Source organism: Mytilus galloprovincialis, chromosome 3 (genome assembly GCF_965363235.1).
Source record: "Mytilus galloprovincialis chromosome 3, xbMytGall1.hap1.1, whole genome shotgun sequence".
Taxonomy (NCBI): domain Eukaryota; kingdom Metazoa; phylum Mollusca; class Bivalvia; order Mytilida; family Mytilidae; genus Mytilus; species Mytilus galloprovincialis.
In genome coordinates, this window is record NC_134840.1 from 37822414 (window position 1) to 37850000 (window position 27587).

Here is a 27587-nt window from a genome sequence, read left to right on the forward strand (position 1 = left end):
AATCTAATGTAACTAAATCAGTAACCATTCCCAATTTAAAGTTTCAAAATCAATAACCACATCAGTTACCATTATGATTTTAGGTTTTAATGATAGGAGTATAGAATTCATATAATTAGCAAGTTTACTTTGACAATCTTTACTGAAAATCATTAATATCTAATGTTTATACATCATTTGGAATTTCTCTTGATTTCAAGAAACAATACCAGTAAAATATTTGTTTTACTTTTCTTTATATATAACAAAACATGTTTTAAAATCCAATTATCTATAAACTATATATATATATGGATGAGACATTTGTCTGTCCCCTGGCTAGATCTAATCACGTACTAATTATCATGATGGATATTAACACCTGGTCTAAGCTTCGAAGAACAGGTGACAAATAATGATCTAATACACAGACAGACACTTAGTCAATATCTAGCCATCTGTAATATCATTTCATTGATTTTTCTACCTAGCTATTAATGCCATGTAAGCTAGCTTTCACTTTTAGTGATCCAAGACTGTGATTGCTTTAATTAAGAACTTAGATAGTGGTCACTTAATGATCCTACATCACTGACAAACTATTCTGCATTTATATGAATTTACAATGTTGGTATTGACTTTACATAATGTACCATGACCATGAACTTCATGTTGACAGAAAAAAATTTAAAACTGCACAATTTTTATTATTCAATTTCAACACAAATCTTTTTTTAAAAAGCAATTGTTCTGTCAGTCAGAACTAATCTGGATTCACATGCATTCTGTTTCTATTAAGTTGGGATTCCCTGATTAACATGGAGATCTATTCAATTGACTGGCTAAACTTAAATTTTACCATTTATTTCTCTGTCTATAGAAGCCAAAAAGTATCATATGCATACGCTAAAAAGACGTGAAAATGTTAAATAAATAAAATGAATAACAGAAACAAGAAAAGAGAGTACCAAAAGTATTTGTGCAGTAAAACAGACCCACAACAACGGGTTCCTTCACGTAAAAGACAAACAAAGTTTGGCACAAAGGAAAACTCAGATAAAAAATTATTAAAATATTTCTAAAATAGGAAGTGAAAATCTTAAATTTGTTAAATCCAAATGCAAATTTAATTACATTGCAGGAAAACTGTAGACACAAAGTCGGTAACTTCTATGTTGTTCAGATGGAGAGGAGTGATAACTAAACCTGCTTTATCCCAGTCTATCACTGGGTTAGATACTATGTTCAAACTTCAAAGTAAAATTATTCACAGCAAATTGACAAATTGCCAATGTTTTTATTACCTAACATTCTATAGTTAATGCTATAAAAGACTTGCACAAGGTTCTTAGAAAACATCTTACGGTCAGACTAATGTCAACATCATGTAATTGCTGTCTCTCATGGCCTTATAACGATCAATACAGGTGGGAAGAGAAGGTAATAAAAATAGCAAACATTAATGTTTTGTAATGTTGTTTCATCAGACAACTTTTGTGTAAGGACCATTTTTGTTTCAATTTATCCTGCGTAATAAATATTATAGTTTCAAAACAGGTAGATAATTTACTTAATAATTACAAGAAAATGTAAAATGACCTTATTACACTAACATAACTGATTTGGGATATATGTATAGATTAAAATATGCCTCAATGATATTGGTGATGAGGATTAAAAATATTGCCTATTGAATTTGTTACTTTTAAAATAGACATTTAGCATTAACGAATTGGGGTTTTTAAAAGATGCAACAGTATTTTATGAAGAAACTTTAATTCTTGAATTCAACACAACCGTTCTATTTGTCAAATTCCTACTACTTCATAGTATAGAATATAATAAGAATATAAGGTAAGATTGCCAATATAGTTCGACAACTTTCCATCAGGGACAAAATGACAAACATGTAAATAACTTTGATTTTTTAAATTTTTTTTTTATTTAATAAGGATTGATTATCAAATGTAGTTTTTTGTTTTTGGGAAATTTATTGTTGATGGTTGATCTTTGATAGTCTCTTAATTCTATTCATAACTTCTTTGGATCAGTCTCACTTTAGAATAGAAAAAAAGGCAATGTTGATGGATGGATGTTTAAGGTCCAGTGCCAAATTAAATGTATATTCAGGACAAGAGCATGAGAATATGATATGAGTATAAATCCTGCTCTGTACATCTATCATGAGCTCTATCCATTACACAACAAAATAAGTTGTTCACTTAATAAATAAAAAGTTTAAACAATTGTCACAAGATGTATAGATAATGGCTTTGTTCGAATGATACTACAGATTCATTTCCTACTTTTAACTGCTGTGTTTATTTCCTCTCAAAGACATTAATCAGGATCAATCAGTACAACATCAGAATTCACAACACTAAACTTTAAGATAATTTAAACCTCTGTAAAAGACATAAAATCTAACTTTATAAAAAATAAATAAAAAATGTAGAACATCAAAAGCAAAAAAAGCTTAAAAGGATAAAACAAAGAGTAGCTGTCTGTCGGGGGAATATCTGAAATCATTGAATTGTGAAACTGTACTAAAGGTGAAGGAGTTTACACTTAGATTGACTTCCTGACCACTTGGGATTCTTAGTCTACTGAACAATCTAATTGACCTTTGACATATACCAGTAAATGAATTTAGATATATCTTGATTACATGTATCAAAATGTAAAATATATTAATTTTCAATTGAATATAACCTTAACCTGGGTAATCAATTCCACTAAATTCTATCCTGCCTACATTCACCTGTTTTTCATAAGTACAAGTGGCAAAAAAGATGTTATATGCAAAATTTGAGAAGTGATTATTAAGTTTCCAAAAGATAAACTTGATAAACTGAATTAGACAAAGTACATGTCAAGGAAGATATTAGAACAGCATACCAAAAGCATTAGTCTTTTCTTCTTTAATAATACAACTAATAATTTGTTTACATCCCAACAGTGTAAAATTGAGTTTTGGTCACAGCAGCATCAATGTACTGTGGACTTTTTTGATACTCTATACAGAGAAATATCATATGTTGTAACAGAACCTTCTCAAAACCTGATTTAATTGCAAACAAATGTTCTCTAGTCTCTACAAAGAGACTACTTGGGGAAAATTTCATATAAACAATCTTAGGTTCAGATATCAACAAAACGCACAGCTTGTCACTAAAGTTTAAATTGAAGTTCATAGTGATGTGGATGTTGTTAGCTCAGTATAAATTTGGACAAACCAGAAATTTAATAGCTAGAAATGAACCCTTTGGAAATATGCAGCTATGACAACTATACAAAATTTAATAAAATTTTCCTATTAAAAACAACCTATAAAATACCCAAAGCATACAACTTCTGTAAATAGCCTTTTTTCGGTAATAGCTAAATCTTGTTAACATGATTGAAATCATGTTTTGTAAGTCTAACTTTTGACAACAAAAATTAAATTGATATTCTTTCACTATTTTATCTAAGATTACTTACACATTCTTTTTTATAAAGATAAATGAATTGTTGTTATGTCAGTAACCTTACAACCTTTTTTAAGATTTCAGAAATACATGTTCATATTATAAATATATTAAATAATATAAGAAAGCTATTTATAGAATAATGCAAACTATTGATATCCACATTACAACAAATGACAACATTGAGTAATGTAATATGGATATCTTACGTATGGTATTCCTGATTCTACCTGTGCTGTGCCTTCCACTGCTAACGAGTCACATTTCTCTCGCACTGGGTTGGGATATGTGATACTACTGGATGATGGTCGCCGCTGTCTGTCATATGAGCAATTATTTGGAATCTTAAAGGCACAACGTTTATGGAAATTCAACCCACAACCTACAAAAATATAATACAGTATCATCACAATTTATGAAAAAGAAGTTTTAGAATAGAAAAGAGGAGACCGTTCAGGTTTAATATCAAGCATTACAAGATTGTGAATTTTATTAAAAGGTATCAAAATTTAATAAATATATTGGCCTTTCACAAATATAATAATCAGCACGGAATTTACTTTTGGCTTGACTTTGTGAAGCAGAATAGAATATCAAGTGCTAATGAACATATTTGGGTACCCAAAGATTTAGTTTTGTTTCATAAAGCAAACTTCTAATGATGTTAAAGGTATAAAACAAGCTTATTTGTTAATTTTACAACTTTTACTTCAAGTTTTAATCTTTGACCTGAGGGCTAAAGAATTTACAAATACATTTTAAAGTCACTAAAATTGTGTCACTTTTAAAGTTAACACATAGTGGTTTTAGAAAAAGATTTTTTATATTGTTCAAGGTAACTTTAAACACCAGTATATATTTAATTGGGATATATTTTAAAAAGAACTTGAAAATTATATTTATACAGTTATGTATATACTGCATCTTTGACTGAAGCATTGTTTTAAACATTGTATTTCGGATGTAGTAAGAATTAACAATTAGAAACATGGTTGATAACCATAATAACATCAAGTCATTGGACATGTACAGAGGGGATCAATATTAGACTGTAAACTCCCTCACTTCATGCACTTCACCTGTTGTAATGAACCCAGATAAATATTTATGATTTTCAACCAGAAAAGAAGAGTAACTTTTATATCCAAGATTATTAGACCCAGGGGATTTAAATATAAACTTTATAGCCTTCTAGTTTTATAAGTGGATAAACAATGGACAATGAAGATTGGATACTCGATGCTAGACTGGTGGTCTATGGTTATGGTGTGTGTAAGCTATACTATATCACCAGGATCTTTGAAAAAAAGTTTGAATATACTTTGTAAGTTGTCTGTTTCATTTATAACATAAACAGAAATAAACTCAAACGTTGCTTCTAAAATATATAATGACATATTACCACTTCTACAAAAATACAGTTTTTTGGGAAGATGTTTTTTTTCTAAATATTGACAATAATATTATTAACCTTCACACTTCAGCCCTTGTTTGACAAGTCCCCACAACATCTCTCCACAGAAATCACAGAAATGTGGAGATTTGTAGGAATGAACAAACAGTAGATGTGGCTTGATCTGTAAGTCTTCCATTGTTGTTTGTGCTGCAACAGAAAACAAGAAATAAAATAGATAAATATAAGTAATGGATCACATTACAACACTTATGAAAATAAAATTTGAATATTACATTTAATATGAAAGGTGATAGTTTTCTTTATATATTTCCTTGTACTATCTGTTCTGTCTTTAATTTTGATCATGACCAGTTAAATTATTATAATCCCCTGAAATAAAGCAAAGCTACATTCTGATCTATTTTCTTATATATATCTCCATGCTTTCACTCCAAATGAGCAAGACAATTAGTGAAAACAAAACAATCCAGTTATTTAAAGCTGTCATTGAGCAATGAAAATATCTAAGGAAAACTTTGTATCATGAGGCATATGTAAACATGGAATGCAGTATCTTCAACCTTAAAGTTTATAAAGCTTTCTTCAAATAGTTTACACTGTCTGACCCTAACATTTTAGACAAATGTTGCAGACGAGTCAAAACATTCACAGTGCAGCTATCAACAAGGTGACCTCTATAACTTAACAAGGAAATAAAAGATAGCACATAATTTGAAAATGTTCTCTCTACTAAGAAACAATTTAAGGTAGTTACAATTGTTAGTCGAAGAAACAGTAGATGTGATAACAAAAAAACAAAGAAAATGGACTTTTGACAGAAGGTAAACTTTGAATCAAAAGTCAAATGCAGAGCTCAAGAAATAAACAAAAACCAGGCATCAAACCTAAAAAAAAAATATTAGAAGTCTCAACATAAAATTGCACTGAAATAGTTTACTTGGGAGGCCAGCAATTATGTAAAATAATTTAATTATCAGAAGAAAAAAATTAGTTTCTATTATCAGGTCTGTAGCCCTTGCTGTTGAAATGTTTATATACAACTTCCTGGTGTCAGTCCACTTTTTACTGGAGTTATTTCCCTTTAATGAAGATTTTTACCAATTTTTTTGTTTATGTCTTAAACCTTCAATCTTATAATAATATCCTTTCAACGTTTTTTCACTGTATTATTTCTGCTTATGACAGTACAATATAAAAGGCAGGATTGAAAATAATGTCATATATCAATTTTTTTCACAAGAATCATTATTTTGCACATATAATAATAAACTGTAAATTCATATGTACATCTTTATGGTAGTTTTCAAACAAAATTATCTAAAAATTTAGTTATTAAACAATTAAACACTCAAACAGAAAGTAGTCATATTGAGCGTTGTGTCAACCATACTTTAATGATATAACTAATTCAGTCATGGCCATTTTAGGTTAATTTACACATGTGGAAATGTGGGGGAGAGTTGATTAATAGAAAATAATTATAGTAAATAGTGAATGGGCGTGTAATAAAAACTAATTAGGAACTAATTCTTGTGGTTTTAATTACTAAAAATAACTAATATTGCATGTATGGCTAACTATAGCATCACATTTTGATTTATACTTATTATTTGCTAATAATGGTAAAATTTATATCATAAGTATGAGATGTTATAGACTTTTCCTTTGACATAACTACCCACATAAACAAATTATAATATGACGTTCATCAATACACCAGAATCATAAGAGTCAATCACTCGTTAATATTTATATAAATTACCATCTTATTCAATATACTGGTCTGAACATTTGATTTTCTTCCAGTTACACTGACCAGGACCAGCCACTATATTAAAAGTGAGCACATTAATCAATCAATGGAACAAAAGACTTAACAAATCTGTTTATAGAGACTTTGATACCTCTTAGGAAGACTCAAAACTGTTGTTGAAATTTCCCAAATTACCAGAAAGCTTAAAGAATATCCATAGGCAAATTAAAAGCAATATAGGTTATTCAGCAACTGATACATTTAACCTTCAAAAATTAAGAGAATTTAAATACAATGTAGTTAATATCTTACTATAAGAAGCTGGTTACAAACTTTTCAATCAGTTTGGCGCTCCAGTTTATGTCAATCTCAAATTTGTTATCATACAAATCAGAATTTTCTCAGTGATGATTTGTTATTTACTATAAAAAGAGGCTAGATGAATTGACTTAATAAAAAAAAAGAATGTGTCCATAGTACACGGATGCCCCACTCGCACCATCATTTTCTATGTTCAGTGGACCGTGAAATTGGGGTCAAAACTTTAATTTGGTATTAAAATTAGAAAGATCATATCATGGGGAACATGTGTACTAAGTTTCAAGTTGATTGGACTTCAACTTCTTCAAAAACTACCTTGACCAAAAACTTTAACCTGAAGCGAATGGACGGACGAACAAACGAACGAATGAACGAACGAACAAACGGAGACACAGACCAGAAAACGTAATGCCCCTCTACTATCGTAGGTGGGGCATAAAAAAGATGTGGTATGAATGCTAATGAGACAACTCTCCACAATAGACAAAATGACACAGATATTAACAACTATAGGTCACTGTACAGCCTTCAACAATGAGCAAAGCCCATACCGCATAGTCAAAATTACATGCTACCATCACCACTTGACTGAAATGAATAGTCAAATTGACCTGTTTTGGATTTACAAAGATCTGAGAACAATGTTATGAGGGAAACCAACAAGAGTGCACACACTGAAATGTCTCGCCTTCTTTACTAATCATTGATATTATGTTGATAGTCCTAAGTATAAAGCGTTATTACAACTGTCACATAAACTTAACATTAAACAAGATAGTTAAACAAAGACCAATGAACCATGAAAATGAGGTCAAGGTCAGATGAACCATGCCAGGCAGACATGTACAGCTAACAATGCTTCCATACAACAAATATAGTTGACCTATTACTTATAGTTTAAGAAAAATAGACCAAAACACAAAAACTTAACACTGTCCAATGAACCGTGCAATTGAGGTCATGGTCAAATAAAACCTGCGGGACTGTCATATAGATCATAATATATTTCCATACACCAAATATAGTTGACCTTTGGCATATAATATTAGATAAAAAGATCAAAACTTAAAAACTTAACTTTGACCACTGAACCATGAAAATGAGGTCAAGGTCAGATGACATCTGCCCGCTAGACATGTACACCTTACAATCATTCCATACAACAAATATAGTAGACCTATTGCATAAAGTATGAGAAAAACAGACCAAAGCACAAAAACTTAACTATAACCACTGAACCATGAAAATGAGGTCAAGGTCAGATGATACCTGCCAGTTGGACATGTACACCTTCCAGTCCTTCCATACACCAAATATACTAGCCCTATTGCTTATAGTATCTGAGATATGGACTTGACCACCAAAACTTAACCTTGTTCACTGATCCATGAAATGAGGTCGAGGTCAAGTGAAAACTGTCTGACGGGCATGAGGACCTTGTAAGGTACGCACATACCAAATATAGTTATCCTATTACTTATAATAAGAGAGAATTCAACGTTACAAAAATTCTGAACTTTTTTTTCAAGTGGTCACTGAACCATGAAAATGAGGTCAAGGACATTGGACATGTGACTGACGGAAACTTCGTAACATGAGGCATCTATATACAAAATATGAAGCATCCAGGTCTTCCACCTTCTAAAATATATAGCTTTTAAGAAGTGAGCTAACACCGCCGCCGCCGCCGCCGCCGGATCACTATCCCTATGTCGAGCTTTCTGCAACAAAAGTTGCAGGCTCGACAAAAATTAGCTCTACTTGTTTAAGTTTAAGTAAGCAAAGATATTTTTGAGGGGACTCGTAGTAATCACTTCAAGATCATGACTGCTTAATACTGTAAAGCAGGTAAAATCAAATAAAACACTACAAACCTTAGACCAACCAAAACTAAAACATTTTTTTAAAACTTCCCTGGGTGAAAGAAACAGCATAAAGAGGGTGCATTTATTACCAAATCTAAAATCTAAAATCTAGGTGTGGTGCTGTTTAAAGAAAAGCTATGTTATTTGAATACCATTAGTATGTGTTACCAAACTAGAAATTGAAAGAGAACACAAGTTAACACACTAAAAATACTTGATCGAATCTTTCTCTGTCTTCCACTTTTACGCCTTAAAATGCATGCATCTTCTGCAACAAGACAGTGAATAATCTTATTTCATGATGAACTTTGAACTTTGTCTGCTGTCTAATTATTGATTTAATTGATTGAAAGTTTCAATGTTTTCTTGTCTGATATTACAGAATATGATATAAAACGGAGAGGTTAATGTCCTGAGGCTATATACTATATCTGGGATAAGATATTTACATTTGTACATGTAGTCTAATAGTTTTTACTTATATGGTAATTGATTGATGACAAGAAAGACAAACATAAATGAAAGAAGTTAAAAAAAACATGTATGCTTGTTTATGCTTGTTGCTGTCCCTTTATATTTTTTCTTCCTAGTTGTTGACTTCCTACTGATAATGTATGTTTATTTTTTTTTTATTTATATGTCATGTCTTTGCTTGTCCTTTGAATTCATTAAGAACTAGTCTAGACTATTCAATGGTTGATATGGTTTGGGCACTGGTATATTGATGAACTAATCTAAGGGATATTTTTGATAATATGTCACAGTTTCCCTTTATACATTTTTTTTCTTAATTTCATACAGTATAAACTTTAAGATAATGAATCCAAACAGTAAGTTGATTAATTCATGTTTGACACGGTATATGTACCGAGGAATATTAATTTGTTAACAAAGAAAAACCAAACTATTTACATTTGATGATCTATTTAATTCAAATATAATCTTTTGTATAAATCTGAAACACACAATTAAAATAAATGTACTAAATTAAATATAATAAATATATTGCGAAGAATGGTTCTACATAAACTTTTTACAAAAAATATACTGATATATTAGTGAAGAACGAGTCTACCTAAATTTTTAAATGGTTTCAGCAGAACCCTGTGTCTCGCCTAGGATTGCTGCTGTCAGTGTACAAGTATAATGTTGACTTACAAAGTGAGTCCATTTATCAATAAAATACAGAATTTTTTAAAAATCTAACATTTTCTGTAGATGCTATTTCATGAGGACTTTGTCTTGAAGATAGCCTGTCAAAGTTTCATAACAATATGGGAAGGTTTACAAATTTATCATGTAAAAAAATAATAATCCCACTGTCTGTAAATTTTAAATGTAAACAACTAAGTCTATCTATCAGAAAAATACTGAAAATGTAATTCAATATTCAAAAGTTGCCACAAACATTATCTCTTCATCATGAAAAAATTTCTGTCAAAAAAATGAAAATATAAATACTTGTATCCATCAGGAATTATTTTCCACATCTGGTTGACTAATTGATAATGACTTGCTGTTCAAGCTCAGCAGCAAATATTACATACACAATGAGCACAATAACAACAAGTGAATCTTTGAGCTACTGCTCACGTTCACTAATTATACCCCTGTCTGCTTAAAGTATAAGGTAAACAGGAAATTGTTGAGTTGTGAATTTGAAAACGTATCACATGGTATAGCTGACTCATATAAACCCTAAAACCAAATTTCAGATATCCTTGTAATGTAGTTGCTGAGAAAGATGCAACAAAAAATATTCATGGGACAGACAGACAGACAAAGAGATTGACCACACATTGACATTGAACATTACATGCATTAAGATGCATTCTGGGTTTTTGTGCTTTTTGCTTGCCATCTCCTGTAAAATAGACTAAATTTGACCAAATTAATAAAACTTAAAACATACTTGAAACTTTTATTATCTACAGACACGATGCTGTAAGAGCTCCCCAGTAAATGGCTGCAAGTTATTTGTTGACCATATGACAGGTATTAAAATGTTTAATAAATTTCAAAAATAATTGGTCTGGTTCATTTTATAAATGGAAAAAGAAAGAAATAAACTGTAGTTTTTCAGGCTACATATAAATAAGTAAGATAAAGAAGATGTGATATATTTGCCAATGAGACAACTCTTCACAAGTGACCAAATGACACAGAAATTAACAACTATAGGTCTATAAGGCTTTTTAAAACAATGATCAAAACCGTTACCGCCAAATCAGCTTTAAAAAGCCCCACAATGACAAATGTAAAACAATTCAATTTATATGTGCATGAAATCGTGACTAACAAAAAGCTATGCAAAAATTTACACTCCAAAGTGACTTGATTGGAATAAAACGTGTGCATGTATACATGTACATGTATATATATATATATGTAAAAAATGTCAGACCTGTTCCTGTCTACTTTTTGTGTGCCTTGACAGGAAATAAATTATATCTAAAAACTATTTTTAGTTGATGAATTTATTTTAGAAGTAGAAGCTATAACAGATATTCCCAGGATTCAATATCTTGTTTGGCATGTTTGTTTGATAAGGAAAGTAAATCATATTTTAATTATTTAAATTTACATAGAAGTATTAATCACTATGCACAATTCTTGACTAATTTACATGCACTAAATAACATAACTACACCAAAAGTATTATATATGTCAAACTTAATTATTTTTTTTCAAGTATAGTTTTATTGCTTACATAAGGACACATTTACTGCATTTTATTACATTTTTATTTCAAGCTTTCAGTTGTATTCCTTAGATCCTTTTAAGGAAATTAACATAAATGAGGTTCTCCATAACAACTTTTTTTTCAAAGAATTAAAATATTTCAATTTTTACTACATGAATATAATTTGAACAAATACCTACAAAATATTGATTGAACTGTTGTCCCAACCCTGCCTCTGAAAGCAACTATAACTGGTAAATCTTGCATTATAACTTCAACAAGAACATGTTTCGTTTTAGCTCTGAAATGAACTATTTCTTTAAATATTTATAATCAAGAAGTTGATCAGGAATTGATGTGGAAATGAATCACATCTTGGACATAGCAAGCTCACATAAAAGTTGAACTCCAAATTTCAGACAAATCCCTGATTGTACGGTAGTTCTTAAAAAAATGCAACAAAAATTTATATATGACATAATGTCACTGTTGTGTGTTTTCAGCATTTGAAAATTTTGGTAAACAAGGGAAATGTTGAGCTATCATGTGGCTATTAATCTGAAAATGCATCATACAGTAACACCTAATCACATCCAAGAAGATCTGATTTAAAGCTCCAAAGAAAATTGTATTTCATTGGACTAATGGAAACACAGACAGAATCATAGACAGACTTTTACCAGTTTTACCCCATCCAAAAGGATAAGTGGTTCTCATATACAGGTATAAAAGAGCTTTTAAGCTTGGAGGAAACATTGATTTTTAATATCTGAAATTAAAATGTTTATAGGAACTAGGAGGTAAATATTTCAATAGATGCCCCATGTAGACTGCACATGTACATGCACCTGGTATCTTCATGTACGTGCATCATTCACAGTGTTTATTCACGTCATAATCCAATATTACAAGCAAACATTAAAAAAGTCTGGCAAGAGTTTTAAGTAAACCTCAGGCTACCAATAAATGCGGTCAAAAGTAGGTCAACCATACTTGGTGACCCGTGGGTGGCCTTATGCTGTTTTCTGCTCTTTGGTCAGGTTGTTGCCACTTTGACACATTCCCCATTTTGATTTTCAGTTTTAAAGTGTATGCTGGATCTTAAGCCTTACACAATTACAAAAACTCATATTCATTATGTAAATATTAGGAAGGTTCATAACAAAACATAAAAACTTCATTTTCAAGTCTAAAATCCTAATTTTAAAAGTCATAAATAGGTAAACTTGAAAGGGATAAGGTGAATGTTCTAATGACAAAAATAATTACTAAATATCATCGCAATATCCCTAGTGATGGCTGAAAACTTAGCAGAAAGCTATCACTTTCATTACTTCTTTTAGGAACAATTGTCATAATTAAATCAAAATAATATAAACTAAAATAAAAGTCATATTACTATACTCATTATCTGTAAGTAGGTCTGACAACAGGGTTGTAAAATTAAGTCAGAAGATTGTCAATAAAACATGTGAAGGATTTTTCTTTTTTCAACACAAAAATATCTGTCCATATCTATACTATTAAACGAGAAGACCTCATTTTGTGTGTCGCTTCTCTTCCTCCCACAATAAATTAATCATCATGTCTCTGTGTCCTAAAGGTACCATGCATAGTTGCATTTATCATCCATTCTTATGACTATTCAGTTTGGGTTATTTTGGGAGAAAAACGAAAATAAAGTCGTCCGAATATTGCAACCGTCATCAAACCGACTTTCATGTCACACATGACTTCCGGTTTTAATATTGAGAACCAATCATATGATAGATAACAAAAATGAAAAATAAACAAGCCAATCAGAGCGTTGTCCATATCGGGGTGTTTATATCGTAAGAACCACTACTATTATACTTTTTTGTTGTAAGTTAGTTGTAAGTTACACATAATTTTCATAGTTGTAAGTTACACATAATTTTCATCAGTTATCGGACGGGGAAAGGACAATTATTTTTGCGTTAATCTGCATGTATACTATGATTAGTATACTATTATAATATATAGAGACTCTCTATAAAATATAGCAGTGAGTTTCCGTGATCAAACCGACTTAAAGTCCGATCTTTAGCCAGACATGACTACCGGTTTTAACATTCATCTGATAGATAAAAAAAAAAAGATAAATAAATAAGCCAATCAGAGCGTTGTCCATATCATGGTTTTTAAATCGTAAGAACCACTACTATTATACCTCGGTTTTACTTACACACAATTTTCATAAGTACTCAGACGGGGACAAGACAAGCATTTTCACGTTTATCTGCATTATCCCCATGTATACTATGATTAATATACTACTATAATATATAGAGACTCTCTAAATAATATAGCAGTGATCGCCATTGAGAAGACACTTTATAGAATTAATAGTTAATAGAAAATTAAATATATACACTTTAATATCTATAATATAGATACATGTTCAAAGTATACAGAAACGCGAAAATAATGGAATATAACAGAAAAAAAAATAATAACAGACTTTAAAAAAAAAAGAGAGGGCTTAGAAATATTGTCCTGTCTCCATGTACCTATATAACTTTTGATATCATTGCCTTAAATTCTCCAGGTATATATTTTTTTTTTTTTAAATTCAGCCTAAAATAGTTAGCATACTTTCAAAAAAGCTAAAGAATGTCCGCAATTTCGCTTTTAGTAAATGTAAGTCAGACAGGACTTTCGGTTTTAAACTTGCACAGGAATTTCATAAGAGTACTCAACGACAGGACAATAATTATTGCGTTGAAAGAGACTCTCCAAATAATATAGCAGTGATTGTCTAAGGGAAGAAATTCATAGTTAATAGCAAATACACTTTATTTATAGTATACGTATGTTCATAATATACAGAAACGCAAAAAATAATGGAATTTAACAGAAAAAAATAACGGACTTTGGAAACAAGGGAAAGGGCTGAAACTGTTTCCTATGAATTTAGATACCTGTTTTGAAATTTTCGAGATATGAAATCTTTTACTGAAATTCTCCAGAGACAAAGTCTCACAAGCTATAATGCCCGTGATTTCGCGGTTGTGTTCTAGTATATATATATATAATAGAGGAGATCCAAAAGAGATACCCTTATCATGTTTTATCCCTTTGTCCTATCTATTTGAACAGAGGTCAGCATAATAAAATACATTTAAACAGACACCCTTAGTCCCGAAAGATGATTGTGATCCACTTTGGTGTCAACTGACCACAATTATGTCCTTACAGAATACTTTAAAAAGTTAACATAGCTACATGTAGACATACATGTACATATAAGAGGTGAAAAACAAATACTCTAAAAAGTTTACTTAGCTGTATGTACATATAGCTATACAAATGACATTCAAAAAAAGGGTGAAAAATAATTATTCCAAAAAGTTTACTCAGCTATATCTACATGTAGCTACATGTATACAGATCTAGATGACATTCAAAAAGGGGGGGTGAAAAACAATTACACTAGACTGTCATTTAAACAGAAAGCAATCATTTTGTTTTGAGCAATCTTTAGAATTATTTAAAAGCGACGACCATCCATACCCAAGTTAATGAAATTTTACGTTAATTTATCAAAACTAATGCATGTTGTATTCAAAAGTCTTTGTTGTAATCCCTTTGAGAGTCGACCAATTGAAATTTTCATGAAGAACTACAATCAAGGTTTAATTGCTCAGGCTACAAAAGTTATGATCCTGTATGTAAAAATCAATATCTTGGATTAACATTGTTTTACAGGATAATCAGCCTTGATCTAATTTATCTGATACACATAACATGTCAATATCCAATGTGTTTGAAAATCTACTTTTCTGATGTCTCAAGGACAGAATTTGAAATTTAAGGGAAGCTGATCATGAGTTATCCTTAAATATTCTAAAGGACTGGAATGTGCAAGTATAAAGAATCCATCATGATAAAACTTTTACAATCTATATATCTACCCAGTACCCAATCCAAAAATACATAGACAGGGACCCCTTAATCAGCAAGGCCTGGTCTGAGGCTTAATCACAATTCAACTTAACTACTTAAAACCAAACCCTAAACTTGGAAAATCTTATGTATATAAAATAAGGTAATGTGGGAAACAAATATCCAGAAACCAAAAGATAAAGATATATAACTGAAAAAATTATACATTAATTAATACAGCTACATTGACAATGTAGCAGAATTTGTTTTTTTTTTATCTGACAACCCTGCATACCATCTGGTATTAACTTAAAGGAACTCTGCCAGCACAAAACATAGGAGGCGTTGTTCAGCAGCTCTTTATTTATTGTACAATAAGTTTTTTGTAAATAAACATTTTGGTATCTACCTTTAAATGGATACTTCAATTTACAATATGCATTCTTAGTCACAGGTATACATTGAAATTAAACCTTATAAATACACGATTTTAGAGGGGATTTTTGTTAAAATTTAGGAAACTAGACTCATAAAAGATATTATTAGTATCATGTTTAGCTATACTTCTACTTCCTCTTTAATATTAATAATTAAATAAAAAAGGAAATTATACATGCAGCATTTCCTAAAAAAAAATCCCCTAAACTAAACATGCACACTGTATATACATCAGGAAGTTGTTTCTTTATTGTTGCTATTTCATAGTTAGCATGTTTCCTAAATTTGATTTCTTTAAGTTTTCAAAAAACATTATCAGAATTTTTTGTTATTTCAGTTAGATTTGTTATATACATCTACAAAATATACACTTGACCATGGCCAGTGTCCTTTGAGTCAGAGTATCAGTGCATGGCAGCTTTAGATAAAAAAAAAATTAAAAAATTGTGTTATTATTTATCTTATGCTTGCATGCATTTTTTTGTTGATACACAAAGGAGTCATGACTGTTAGAGATGTGCTTAAAAATGGCAATTTTTCACTCATAATATATATTCTAGTGGACCTCAATGTCTATAAAATTTAAAGTTGCTTTTAGAATCAATTTAGATGTTTTTGATAAACACTTTTCATATAAATCTTATCTTGTACTGTTACAATGACAATATTTACAGATATTTCTTCAGGTTATAACTCCCAAATCATTTTTCTTCAAAGGTGTTCTTTATTGATCCCAATCAAGACATTGATGGTTTAAACATTTGATTTCATTAGTATCAAACTCTGTCAAGAACTGTAAGGGTGAAATATTAATTGCTTAACAATACAAGGCAATTGACTTGTTTAAAGTACATGCCAACTTAGCTACCATAAATTTTATGTGAACCAAATCAAAAATAAAATTTGTTGAAGTCTTCCCCTCCAATCAAATTGTATAGTATGCTATCTTTTAAATGAAACCATGTCAAAAATCAACTGCAATGTTGTAGAATTTTCAATCATATCTTAAATAAAAAAGAACATGCATGCAAGAAAGCCATCAGTTAAAATGTATGTTGTAATATCTGTAATAAATTCTGTCCCTCAGTCTGAAACCTAGATTGTAACAAATATCAATTTCTATCCAATCAAATTCACATAAACACATTTAAAGACAAAATGTACTTTTGCACGATTAAAAAATAATCATGATTTTCAGTTCCAGCATGACAATGCATATGTATTAACATTGTATAGCTACTGTGTACGTTTCATGACAAAAGCAATAAATGCATTTCATATTCTCCAGGTTTTGATAAAAAAAATCTTGTTTGATCTTCTGAAGGATATATACATTCCAGGTTAGCTTAATGGACTCAAATTACAGTCGAAGTTAACATTTCTATTTTTTAAATATTATTTCATTTTGCTAAAAAAACACATGTTCATTTTCTATATGTTGGTAACAGAATCTTACAGTAATTACAGAAATCTAATGGAACAGAGCATCCAAACTTTGAGTTAGAAGAAGATAAGATGTCCTTACCTGACAATACAATTTCCACAAGACATCCATCTTTGACATCAGTTGGACTGGAAATATGTACTAGTATGTTTGGACTGGTATTGTCATGACGAAACAGTAAAATCTTATCAACCAAACTGTAAAACCCGTGTTCAGGAAACTGAAAATTCAAACATAGAATTGTTAACAAATTTTTGAAGCTAACATATACGTATTACTATTTGTAAATACACGTGATATTTTTGAGAGCTTAGTTTTGTATATATTCTTTATAAAGAAGAGAGTAATAAATGGTTTGTATACATCATATATATCATACTGTTTTTGCAATAGTGACATATACAGCATGCCAACAGAAAATCATATTGGCTGGACACTGTAACTTGTAGTGGACAGGACTACATGAACTACATGTAGAAAGTCTCATATGGACAGGCAATAGTATTTCTGCAAATTCTGTTTAGTAATATTGGGTCATATGCCCATCTGCAATATTTATAGTCAACATCTATCTATTGTTAATTACAGTGTCGAGTCCCCAAAGAATGCCTATAAATGTTGTTACATGTACTTTATCATCATTCCAACATTACATGTATATATTGTTTTCTATGGAACTTTTGCATTTCTGACTTATCTGACATACATGTATACATCTTAGTATTATATCTACTTAAATTAATTTCTAAAATTTGAGTTTATTTGGTTGTGGCAATGTATGAATTTGAAGCAATCAAAGCTTTATTTAACTTCTGTAGTAATAAAATTTGTAAGGGTTCCACGGAACCCAGTGTCTCGCCTACTTTTGCTGTTAATCGCAGACTCAACAAAAATGAGGAAAAACATCAATAAAAATTTCCCTCTTGATACTGTCTTTTGATTAAGCTTCCAAGTTTGGTAAAAAATCCAGGATAGTTTATGAATCTAATAGATGTTTTATAAACTTTAACTGCAGACTGTATGTAATGTTAACTGGAAGAAAAACTAAGTCAATTTATAAGTAAAATACGGTAAAAGTGATTTTTTTTTTACAAAATTTACTTCTGAATAATATCTTATGATCAAAAACAAGCTTTTGTCTAAGTTTGGTACAAATCAAGGATAGTTTAAGAAAGTTATTAAAATTTTAAAAACTTTAACCACAGAGTGAATATTTGTGGAGCTGCTGCCGACGACAACGACGCCGGTAGGATCGCTTAGTCTCGCTTTTTCGACTAGTCGAAGGCTGGACAAAAAAGGAAATGTGGACATGTACAAACCTAACTGTTCATTCCCTTTCCCTTCTTTCAGAAGAAAATCCACTGGCTTCAGAATTATAGAGGTTCAAACAAGTACACTTCCCTCCTTGGGACCAGGAACTCAGGCCATTCATTAGGAGGGGGTACCCGGTACTTTTACCCTCCTATGCTATTGACAAGTACCGCCTAAATGTAGGAATTTTATATAAGATATTCATGGAATAAATTGAAAAGTACCACCTAGAAACGTGGAAAGTACCAGTCAACATGAAAGATAATGAAACCCCTGAGGAACTACCACTCATATTATAATAACAGTTGAAAGAATTCATCATTTTAAAAATACGTGTACATTGTATATATAATTGTACATGTACATGCATATGTATATACCGGTATAACAAGAGGATACAAATAAAATTGAGAATGGAAATGGGGAATGTGCCAAAGAGACAACAACCCGACCATAGAAAAAAACAACAGCAGAAGGTCACCAACAGGTCTTCAATGTAGCGAGAAATTCCCGCACCCGGAGGTGTCCTTCAACTGGCCCCTAAACAAATATATACTAGTTCAGTGATAATGAACGCCATACTAATTTCCAAAGTTGACAAATCATTGAAAATATTACTCAATATAGTATTTTTAGGTTTATTAATCTAAAAATAAATATTTCAGATTAATCAGAAATTAGAAACATACTGGAGTATATCAAAATTTGAAGTTCAAATGTGTTACAAATAAAATTTAAATGATTTTAAAGTTTAAAGTTGAATCTAATCAATGTTTTGCATGTTATCATGATGTATACCTGTGTAGGAGGTGGGTCAAGTTACATGTATACACTAAATTAACAACCACACCTCTCACAAGTGTCATGACTTAATTATAATTTTAGAATTTAGCCTGTAATCTACAAGATAAGACACTGTTTTAGATCATGTTTCACATAAATCTCAGAATATTCAGATATCATAATGAAATGTGATTTTCAATAATTTTTCTCAGAAAATTTCTCCTTTCAATGTCACAGTAACAAGCAAAGCCACTTAAGATTTATATTAAAACATCACTTAAAATCTATATTTAAACTTTGGGCAGTGCATTACTAAGCTTTCTTTTAAATCTTACTTTTTAACTTTTTTGTTGAAGTTATCCCTAATTATATCTAACGGTATGAATTACAGAAACAATATATTATACATGTATGCACTCACTGTATATGGTCTGTACATGAACATGTATGTTTATTACAGATAAATGGCAGACAAAATACATTAAAATACTGAAATACATACACTCATTGACATTAAAAGGGGGAGGGTTGACTTTTTCCAAAAAAAATATTAATGCAGCCACATATGCATGTACCAACCCAATACCATACCCCTTACCAGTGACACAGTCTTTTGTTTTATATTTTTAACTAGTTGATGAGTTTGGTGGTGTAGCAGGGATTTGTTGGGGGGATTTATTAAAGTGTTTAAGTTTTTTCAATTGCAAGGGATTAAATGAGTGACAAAAAATTACATGATGCAACTTTTTATAAACAACAGAAAAGTGTATCCATCAATAATAGTACAAATGTAAAGATAATGTACGGATAATAAAATAATCTATTTCATAATATTTTAATGAGAACTGCTGTAATTGACATGAAGGAAGTAACCTATAACTTCCTATTACATGACATTAGCCTACAGACAATACAAACAATCATAACTTACTTTTTTTTATAAAAATAAGAAGATCATGATACATTGTGTATATTTTATTGACACATTGACACAGGTACATTGTACAGATTATTTGTCAATAAATTTAAACCACATAATTAATAAAATGCTTCACTGAGCCCAGCTTGTAACAACTGCAGAGGACGAACCCTAAACAGTTGGGGCAAATTCAAACACAATTTTCAAGCTTGATACTGTCTGAATTAGGATTGTGATCAAATTTTAGACATAATTAAGATTTCTGACACAAAATAAATACGGTCCAAGGTCTTACAAATCTATTGCGCAATACTGTGCAATTAAAGATTTCTTCTTGAAACTTTTTAAAAATTTGAAATTTTAAAAATTTTGAAAAAATATATATGAACTCCTTAAAAATATTGGAAAAAAATCCCCCCCCCCGACTTTTTAAATCCCCCCAAACTCAATCCCAGCCTTTCCAGGGGTTTCATTATCTTTCATGTTGACTGGTACTTTCCACGTTTCTAGGTGGTACTTTTCAATTTATTCCATGAATATCTTATATAAAAATTCCTAGATTAAGGCGGTACTTGTCAATAGCATAGGAGGGTAAAAGTACCGGGTACCGCCTCCTAATGAATGGCCTGCCTTTCCTTTGTAGTATGAAGCCTTGAAGTACAATTTCAGAGAGATCCATACATTTAAACACAAGTCATTGTCTGAAAACTACAGAAATGCTTCTTTTTTGCCCTTAAATCCAAAATTGTTGGCACCATGCATGTGTAACCCCAAAAATAGATCCCAACCTTCCTTTTGTGGTATTAAACATTGAAGTACATGTACACCCAAAGCAATCAAAATACTTGTACACAAGTTATTATTCTGAAACTAGAAAAATGCTAGTTTTGGACCCCTTTTGGGCCCTAACTACTAAACAGTTGGGACCATCATCCCCAAAATCGATATCCCAATGCAACCTTCCTTTTGTGGTATTAAACCTTCTCAAAAAATTCATAGAGATCAGTTCACTTAAACTAACGTTATTGTCTGGAAACCAAATGTGTCTTCAGACGACAACGACATCATACATGTACCATTATAAGATCAACAAAAAAAAAATTACGGTCATAGAAAAATAAGAAGATGTGGAATGATTGCCAATGAAACAACTAAATATGCAGTTGGAAAATTTTAAAGTACTTAATCAAATGGAACCATCTAGGGATTATTCCAATCATTACTTGATGAAACCAGTCATTTTCCAGTAAAATGTTTTTCACTTACAAAAATGTCTTTTCATAGCAAGATATATACTATTTCAAGTAACGCATAATGGATAACTTGATACAATTATCAAATGGATTAAACTGGCATTATCAATGAAACAGTTCAGAGTCATTTCTGATCTAAATTGACTAAAATTCTAACTGTTTCTGATCTATATGTATAATTATATAAATAGCTACCTATACCACGGTCAAAAAGGCATGTAAGATAAACTCTCTGACAAATTATTTTCAGGAATTATAAAGAGCAATTTCAGTAAAAAAGTTAATGAGGAATTTGTCCATGGGACACAGATGATGTCCATGCTTGCTACCAATGTTGTAAAGGGGCATAACTCAAGAACAGTAAAAGTGAGGCAACCAGTACCAGTCTTACTTGATATGAGTTCTTTGGTAATAAGCATTTTGAATAATTTTCATTACAGAGGCAAACTTCAAGTTAGAGAACAGAAACCAAAAATCATCAATTTTTCCATTTGTAAAGGGACATAACTCTAGAATGGTAAAAATGATGCCACCAAAATTTAATCTTGATCTTTGTTTTTGTGGTAATAATGGTTATGTATATAAGTTTCATAACATATGTTTGATGGAGTGTAGCACTTACTACATGTATGTACTGATTGGTAGTCATGAGCCACTGGAATAGATCACTATTTCAAGTTTCATGTAAAGTATTAACATGAGTGCACACTTTGAAATGTCTCGCCTCCATAATGACGCCTTTGACGCCACCCCCTTTACTCCATAATGACGCCTTTTGACACCTGTGTAGTACCTCAGTTGAAACGCTTTGACTCCAAAATGTCTGCATCAGACTTTAATAAAATTGTATCCAATATGAAAAGGAGATTCATGAGAATATCTGACGTCAAATTCATTGATGAAATATTCGTTTTTACAATGCATTAACACTTTAAACCTTACGATTTTTTTTTACTGAAAAAAATCCTATGCAAATCAAGTATGTAAAAAAATAATTCCAATGGAGGAAAGGGTTACTAAACCATTGATATAATGTTGATAGTCCTAAATATATAGCTTTCAAACAACTATCACATAAACTCATCATGATCCAGGAAAATGAGGTCATTGTCATATAAAACAGAGGAGAAATCCATGTACATGTACACCTTACAATCATTCAATACACTAAATATAGTCAACCTATTGTTTATGGTTTCTAAGAAACAGACTTAACCAAGAAAACTGAACATTGAGCAATGCATCATGAAAATGAGGTCAAGGTCAGATGAACCTTGCCAGGCAGACATGCACAGCTTACAAACATTCATTACAACAAATAAAGTTGCCCTGATTGCTTATAGTTTAATAACAACAAAACAAAACATAAATACTCAAAACTGAGCAATGAACCGTGAAAATGAGGTCACGGTCAAATAAAACCTGTGAGATTGACATTTACATGTACATCATAAAATATTTCTATACACCAAATATAGTTGACCTATTGCATATAGTATTAGAAAAAAAGACCAAAACTCAAAATCTTAACTTTGACCATCAAACCATGATAATGAGGTCATGGCCAGATGACACCTGCTAGTTGGACATGTACACCTTACAATCCTTCCATACATGTACACCAAATATACTAGACCTAATGCTTATAGTATCTGAGACATGGAGTTGATCACCAAAACTTAACCTTGTTTACTGATCCATGAAATGAGGTTGAGGTCAAGTAAAAACTGTCTGATGGGCATGAGGACCTTGCAAGGTACGCACATATCAAATATAGTTATCCTATTACTCACAATAAGAGAGAAATTAACATATCAAAAACTTTTAACTTTTTTTTCAAGTAGTCATTGAAACATGAAAATGAGGTCATCGACAATGGACATGTGACAGTCAGAAAGCTTGTAACATAAGACATCTATGTACAAAGTATGAAACATCCAGCTCTTACAATTTAAAATATAAAGCTGTTAAGAAGTAAGTTAACACCGCTGCTGGATCACTATCCCTGTGTCCAGCTTTCTGCAACAAAAGTCGCAGACTCCACAAAAACTTCTTTAAAAAGGACCAGAAATTTTGATTAGAGCAGAATGCATGTGTTGTTGACTTGTTGTTTTTGCCAATTAAGCTATTTCCAATCGCATGAATTGTAAATTGAAATATTTACAGCATTAGCTCAAACACGTTACAACCCATCACTGTTGTAAACTTACGTTAATGGAGGACGGAAGAGTTTCAGCGTTTTATCATTTGTAAAGGGACATAACTCTAGAATGGTAAAAGTGATGCCACAATACTCAAACTTGATCTGTCGTTTGTGGTAATAAGCATTGTGTATAAGTTGAACAACAATTGATTGAGGCAAACTAAAGTTAGAAAATGTAAACTATATATTTGAACATACAGACAGACAAGGGTAAAACTTCATCAGTGTTCCAGCTAGGATTTCAAAAGGGCAGGGAACCAATCATAAAAAGGACACTTTAGCACGATGTTTGATATTTTAAAAAGGCATGTCAAAAATTGTCTTACATGTAAGTAAACTGCAGGGGTTTCAGCTAAGAGTTTTGATGCTAGATGAAAATCAACCTTATTTTGGGTAACAGTATTAAAGGGACCAAGGATGTATATTACTAGCTCAGTCTTCCCTAGAAACTTTGATGCAAGGTGGGTCTTAGATTAATTTGCAATGCAGAGCAAATCGATGTTATGAAGAATTATTTTTACTTATTTGTGAAATGAATTGTGCATGTCAGTTAAAAAAAACCCAAATAAATCTGCAATACAGTCAGGAACAATACCTAACATTTTACATAGAACTTGTCATAATTATGAAGACAGGTAAAATTAGGTATTTTCATCAAAATATTATGGCAATAACGGCATGGCCTTACAAAAAAGGGCAGAGGGTGTCAGAAAAAGGACACAGGGCAGCACTTGTGGAAGGGCCAGTGGACTGCCCTGTATATTGAGAATATGTAAATAGGTAGGGGAAACTTTCAGAAATATATGATGAGGTCAATAAAGATCCAATTACTTGTACATGTATAAGTATATGAAAAGCCCTGTTATTTTATCAAGCTGATAGTCTCACCGTAAAATAAATGACTGTCCTATTTTTACTATATTAAATAGTCTTATGGATAATGTGCAATGTATATACATGTATGTGTATATGAACTTGAAAGTATTTTACACATACTGGCTAAATTTACTTTAAATTTGGGCATATACATGTACATGTAAGTGGGCTAGAATAACATCAGGCCCACTGAAATGAAACTCATAGTTTGATGAAATACATTTTTGTAAGTTGCCAGTTTATATCAGCTGATATGCTGGAGTAAAATTTATAAATACATGTAGTATAAACAAGAATGTGTCCCTAGTTCACGGATGCCCCATCCACACTATCATTTTCTATGATAAGGGGACCGTGAAAATGGGGTAAAAACTCTAATTTGGCATCAAAATTGGTAAGATCATATCATACGGAACAGGTGTACTAAGTTTCAAGTTAATTGACCTTCAACTTCATCAAAAACTACCTCAAACAAAAACTTTAACCTGAAGCAGGATAGACAAACGAATGAACAGACAAATGGATGCACATACCAGAAAACATAATGCCCATAAATGGAGCATAAACAAGAATGTGTCCATAGTACATGGATGCCCCACTCCCACTATCATTTTCTATGATTAGTGGACCATTGGACTTCAACTTCATCTAAAACTACCTTGACCAAAAACTCTAAGCTGAAGAGGGACAAACGGACGGACGCATAGACCAGAAAACATAATGCCCCTCTACTATCGTAGGTGGGGCATAAAAAGTGGTTAAAGGTTTTGCTCAAATGAAAGGTTGGTAATATAATGAGACCCTAAACCCATACCTTCTTTCATTGTTAATTTATTTAAATCCAGAAAATTCAGCATTTCAGCTGATATTCAAATTGGTCAAATCTATGATACATTGTATTACATGTATAGAATGATTGTGGACTACAGTCCAAAGGAGGATTAAGAGGGATCACAGGGTGCAGAAGTCTCTTTTGAGGAAAAAATTTAGTTGTTTATATTAGGAATAACTGAACCATGACTGGAGTAGGCCACCTTCTTAGGCAGTCAGTGGGTCCCTCCCCCTTAAGGGCATTTCTGGACCTGCCACTACTGTTTATTAATCTTGAACTATAAAATCATGAAAATAAGGAATTAATTTCATAATACAGAAACATACATATACATGCAGTCTGGTGTATTCGTGCACCTAAGACTTATGACTTCACTTCATTCAACTGATAAAACCAATAATTGGATAATATTGTGTGAACACATTCATAACATACTTTAATTTTATAAAAGCTTCTGTTTGTATGGTTTCATTCTCTAGATTTTGTGTATCTTGTGTCCAAAATTAGGAAAACCCCTGTTCTAAGAGTTCCTCCAATGTCCGGTGATTTCGTGCATGCCTTCCAAAAATAGCTTATTGAATAAAGGAAAGATTTTGTACTACGAAATATAGCTGAGTTTGAACCATGCACACTGCCAAGAATGCAGAGCAAAAAATATTTTAATCTTATATAAATTTGACTTAAATAAAACAAATTTTATCACATGATGTATTTTTTTTTTAATGGAAATTGGCCAAATAAGGCAAATCACGGGATTGCAGTTATTGATTAACTCTTGAACTTATCAATTTTATTCTTTTATATCCCTTCGGAAGGTTAAAACAATAACAAGATCAAATTTATTTGTGTTACTGTGTTTATATGACGAAATCAGCCAATGCGCAATATCACGGGTGGAACGGACACCAGGGACTCTACTGTACATGTAGGCTACAAAAACATAATATTCAACTAAAGTTTTGTCAAATTTGACCTTAGGAAGTTAGGATCATCATCAAGAACTTTTTGAAGTTAGTTTATTTCATCAACATTTTACTTTTATCTACAAATGTATATACAAAAAAATCAAAAATATGTTTTTGAAATTATTGTAAATACGTGTAATTTTTAATTTGTTTCCCTAGCATGTGCCTTCTTGTAATCTTCAACGTATTGAAGTTTAGAAGTATTATGTAGATATGTAGATGTTAAACAGACCACCAGCACCCTACTTTAAATTTATTAATATATACTTTTTACAATGGCATGTATGACGTAAACACATTCACAAAAAATATATATATATATGCACTTTTGTGTTCCTTGTTCGTCTTTCTTGAAATATGTAAAGAGTATAAATAAAACTCTGAAGATTCATAGCATGCAGACCAATGAAAATTAATATCTCATCTATTTGATAGGTGATTTATTTTGAAAGACCTGGAAAATACTCACCTTCCTGTCGACAAAAGAACATGCTATTTCCTTTAGACTTGCTAATGTGAGTTCTCCTTCTACGTTAATTTGATCTCTCGTTAAACCTATCTGCATCTGAAAACTAAGAGATTTCTTTCCACTATTTGTGTCCTCCATATTTAAGTGGAAAGGTCTCACCCATGAATGTTGGCTGTCACCTCATCAAAATGTCATCTTGCTCATTGGTGACTTCCGGGTGCTGGGTGAAATTGGGTCAGTAAAGATAATCCGTTCAAATTCTGTCTGAATCCAAAGCCAATCATACAGAAATAAGTCGAATTCTGTTGTTTTCTTTTATTAATTCAAAAGACAATGTATAAATAGAATCATATTTCTGCAAAGAAAAATGAAAAGGGCACCGGTGTACCACGTGATAATATTGTCGTAATATCAAAGGTTTTTGGTATACTTTTGCAATTTCAAATAATTTAACCTCAAGATTTCAAATTTGTAAAAATGTTAATTGCTATGACATAAAAATATAAAATTGTTAAATTGGAACATGCAGGTGAAGAGTTTCTAACTCGCTGTGTTACGACAAATAAACAGGCCTACTTCCGGTTGTTAGGATTGTTCGATTTCTTAAAGATTTTTTTTTACAATAAGGAGTAAACAATAAAAGTTCTCTTAAACACTAATCTCAGTTTTTTTTTTCACTTCATCTTATTTTGTTATTGTG

General features: G+C 31.2%; 1 protein-coding gene across 9 annotated transcripts in view; it reads right to left on the reverse strand.

Moving 5' to 3' along the window:
• Nucleotides 1–27287, reverse strand: part of LOC143067872 (serine/threonine-protein kinase D1-like) — a 79155-nt gene extending 51868 nt beyond the window's left edge. For 3 of the 9 annotated variants that reach the window (XM_076241465.1, XM_076241461.1, XM_076241460.1), the window contains exons 1-5: nucleotides 26888–27281; nucleotides 17358–17496; nucleotides 9011–9073; nucleotides 4921–5052; nucleotides 3659–3831 (exon numbers count right to left, since the gene is read on the reverse strand). In XM_076241465.1, coding sequence (XP_076097580.1) covers nucleotides 3659–3831; nucleotides 4921–5052; nucleotides 9011–9073; nucleotides 17358–17496; nucleotides 26888–27025 — 645 coding nt within the window. In that variant the 5' untranslated portion in view covers nucleotides 27026–27281. Of the gene's footprint in view, nucleotides 1–3658; nucleotides 3832–4920; nucleotides 5053–9010; nucleotides 9074–17357; nucleotides 17497–26887 lie in introns of all 9 variants that reach the window. The other 6 variants (XM_076241469.1, XM_076241467.1, XM_076241468.1 and 3 more) reach the window with 4 other exon arrangements.
• Between the last annotated feature and the right edge of the window lie 300 nt (nucleotides 27288–27587).